This window comes from Cladophialophora immunda (assembly GCF_000835495.1).
Source record: "Cladophialophora immunda strain CBS 83496 unplaced genomic scaffold supercont1.85, whole genome shotgun sequence".
NCBI lineage: Eukaryota > Fungi > Ascomycota > Eurotiomycetes > Chaetothyriales > Herpotrichiellaceae > Cladophialophora > Cladophialophora immunda.
The window spans coordinates 1-3,469 of NW_015622625.1; the positions used below are offsets into that span (position 1 = coordinate 1).

Sequence of the window (3,469 nt, forward strand, 5' to 3'; positions counted from 1 at the left end):
GGGGTGGATTGGCTGTTTCAAACCAATCCTCTCCCCGGAGAAGAACAACTGGATCATTGGTGTGTCATGTCATCTAAATAAATGCCTAGGACTACTACCGGTAACCTACAACATCTCCCCATATGCACTTCTCTCTCACTCTCCTAGTCTACGCCACTGTCGCTCTCCTCTTCACTCCGTCTCTCCCAGTGAAACATTCGCCCTCTTCAATTGCACCACTGGCCCCTCGCGATCCGCCACGAAGTGATCCCACAACTGATACAGATCCGTCCGATCCCTGACATCGGCGTGTTTCTTCGCAGATTTCCCCTCGCCAGGACCACTCCTTCGAGTGGTATTACTAGCAGTACTGCTGTACAACCTCACATCGTATACCCACAAGAACGTCGCGAGTGCGAGGCTCACCTCCAGATACGCGAGACGCTTTCCCGCGCAGCCGCGCGAGCCAACCCCAAAAGGACAAAATGCAGAGCGGGCGAGCACGGTTCCAGCCTTTCGTCCGTCTTCCCCGTTGTCGGTGTCCGCGTCCGACGCCGCCATCCATCTATCCGGATTATACTTAAACGGGTCCGGGAAATATACCGCGTTGTGGTGAATGGACCATGGCGCTACGCCGACGATAGTACCCTCAGGGAAAAATGATCCGTCGATTTCGATCCCGCCAGCCAAGACTTCACGCGGGAGATGCGAGGGGACGGGCGGGGCCAGACGCATAGTCTCGTCAATACAGGCACGGAGGTAGGGCAGCGAAAGTAACTCGGAGCCGGCGCGGATGGAATCGAGAGTCGGAAACGTGGTTCGCACGAGACCTTGCAGCGTGGCCAGCACCAGAGGGTGGTGCACTAGGTAAAAGATGGCCGCGCTGAGCGTGAGAGCCGTGGTGTCGGAGCCGGCGTGGATGAGCAAGGCCGAATCGGCGTGCAATTCGGACAAAGTAAGCCCTTTGTCCGTTTGCGGGTCGCGCGCGTGGAGGAGGTGGTGGACGAAATCTTTCCTTCTCGTGGTGGGCGTCCCGTCTAGTGTTTGAGTTGGGTTCTTCTCCGCCCCGATACGCCTCTCCATCATGGAATTGGCGTACCGGATGTACGCTTCATATTCGTGAGCTTTCTTAGCAAACAACAAAGACGCCCATTTGGTTCCAAGGAGAGGGCGGACCAGAGAGATGAAGGGCCAAAAGCCGGCCTAAATCAACACAGTGCTTGCCATTAGCAGTAACTTTCAACGCCGAGCACGTAAACGGGGGCCGGCGGTGAGGGCGCCTGCTTGTGACTTGTACCCCGTACTCACCACGTAAACGAACTTAGTAGCATTCAGGACGACATCCGAGACAAATCTGTATTCGCCCTTATCGACACAGCCAAAGCTCTGGCCGAATGTGAGCTCGCCCATTATGTCGAAACTCAGCCAGTTGCACCAATCCTTCATATCCGTCGGTTCAGACCAGTCTTGTTCGTTGGCCTTGGACTCGGAGCCTAGGTATCCTACCCACGTCTTGATCTTGTCGAGGATAGGCTGCTCGGCCAAATCAGAGACTGCTTGATCTAAGACCCGTCTTCGAAAGGCATGTCGATCTCTGTCGATTTCCGAATGCACGCTGGCCGCCCCGGATCCGGCGTCGATGGTGAGGTACCAGGGGGCCTTTTGCAAGTTGACGTGGCGACTGGCGTAAATGGCCTTGAGGGCACTGGCGGTGTTGAATGACAAGGTGTTGGGCCCGATACGGACGATGGTCCCTGTCAATGCGGTCATGAGATGTGGACAAAGACAAAGACTACTAGCTTTCGCCTCACCGTACTCCTTGTGCTCTTTCCACGTCAGGATGTGTCGACTTCCGCTGGATGCTTGGAGTACGATGGACCAGTCTGTCAACTTACTGAGAAAGGGGCCGGGTATCCTCGCCAGCGGGTGCAATGTGAGCCGGTAGAAGCACACCGACAGAACCTTTGGAGTAGCCTACGTAAGACTGAGGCCGCTTTAGGGGGATTGACTCACATAGAGGATGAGGAACCCCAGCAGATAACACAATATTTTGAGGGGACCAAGCCGCCATAGTGTAGCAATTTGGTCCATTGAAGCTGGTCAAAATTTCTTGTCTGCTCGACGGGGTCTGCTACAAGAATGAACGGCCGCAGCGTTGTAATTTGTTGTATGGCAAGAAGTGGACTTTATTGCGAGCGAGAGAATCCCAACATGGTTCAGCAACTCGATAACGTATGGGGGGAGGGAATATCTAGGAGGTTCTTCAAGAGACAGAAAAGACAGCGGTATTTGGCCACAAACATCATCAAAGGTATCTCTGACCGCTGAAAGCAGTGAGTAAAATTATTGTCATCACGTGCAAGATGATAAGAGTCTTGGCGACGTCAAAGCCAGAAAAGTTGAGCCGAATAGACTTGCTTCGATCTGAATAATCTTGGTCGATTATCGATGCACACCTTTAAGATGGGTGGCAACCTGGGAATCTTGGCTGTTGATTGTTGTCATCAGAACTTGATTTCGGCTCCTCTTGGTTGCGAGATGAGTGCGGTGGTGAAGGAGAAGGCCAACTCGTTGTAAAACGGCACGTGTGACTGACGAGGTTGCCAGGGCAATGTAATGACCGTCACGCTAGTCCCTGGAAGGCCTTCGGCCCAAGGCCTCCGGGCTAGCGCCGATAGCCTTTCGTAAATTACTCAAAGGGGTATATATAGCCAGACGGTCCCTAGAACCTACAAGCACTTGTAGGTAGAATTCACCATGTTCCTCCATCGAGTCAACACACGATCGGTTGGTGAGTTGCACGTGAGCTCCGAGCAGCTTTGATTTATGCCAAGTGCCCCCTTCGCTATAAACTTGCTCCACAATATTCCGATCCCACATGGAAGCTTCCGGCCATTCTTCCAGTAACTACGGCCGGCGGAAATAGGAACTAGTACTGCCTCTTATAGTACTGACTATACGGAACTCCCCCTTCGAAGCCACTCGCTCTACGGGATATCTTGAAGCCACTGTTAGGTAAGCGGGTTACAAACCCCGCTTAAAGTGACAGCTAGACTACGGTCTGTAGGGTTATTCGATAAAGCGCCCGCGTTAAACTACCTTCCCACTTCCAGAATCTGGCGCCACAGCTATTGTACAAGCCTTTTTCGGCGAGCCATCCCGCTTGCGCGAAACTCAGAATGTGCGGCCATCGGGGGTTCAAACCTTAAGCAGTGCTATGGTCGGATCGAGGACGTTACGGCGAGCTGAAGCTCTGAGCCAATCTCTGTGTGCCAAAAAGAAAAAGAAAACAAGAGAAAAAGAAAAACAGAGAAAGGGAAACAATAAGAAAAACCTCTCAGAAAGCGTAAGTTAGCTGCGTCTATTTATTCAATTGGGGTGTTTCTTCAGCTTGGGTTCATAAAGTTTGTTGAATTAGATGCTTAACATCCTCGCCCCTGAAACAACGGTCACGACACTTCGCCTTCGTATTCTATTCTACTGGAGATCT

General features: G+C 52.4%; 1 protein-coding gene across 5 annotated transcripts; it reads right to left on the minus strand.

Annotated features, from left to right (window-relative positions):
- Nucleotides 1-55: 55 nt before the first annotated feature.
- Nucleotides 56-2,350, minus strand: PV07_12720. 5 transcript variants are annotated; one of them, XM_016400277.1, is made up of 5 exons: nt 1,993-2,350; nt 1,875-1,941; nt 1,791-1,805; nt 1,288-1,733; nt 56-1,182 (listed from the first exon to the last, which is right to left on the minus strand). In XM_016400277.1, exons 1-5 carry the CDS (start codon nt 2,068-2,070, stop codon nt 172-174), a joined length of 1,617 nt encoding a protein of 538 aa, XP_016242077.1. In that variant the 5' UTR covers nt 2,071-2,350; the 3' UTR covers nt 56-171. The 5 variants fall into 5 exon arrangements, with proteins under 5 accessions (XP_016242077.1, XP_016242078.1, XP_016242076.1 ...); XM_016400278.1 differs by lacking the exon at nt 1,791-1,805; XM_016400276.1 differs by having other exon boundaries at nt 1,791-1,941.
- Between the last annotated feature and the right edge of the window lie 1,119 nt (nt 2,351-3,469).

Coding starts and splice junctions, on each gene's coding strand:
- PV07_12720 (XM_016400275.1), bottom strand. CDS start 2,070: ATGGACCAAATTGCTACACTATGGCGGCTTGGTCCCCTCAAAATATTG. Junction 1,942..1,992: donor TGGGGTTCCTCATCCTCTAT/GTGAGTCAATCC, acceptor GCTACTCCAAAG/GTTCTGTCGGTGTGCTTCTA. Junction 1,183..1,287: donor CTACTAAGTTCGTTTACGTG/GTGAGTACGGGG, acceptor GTGTTGATTTAG/GCCGGCTTTTGGCCCTTCAT.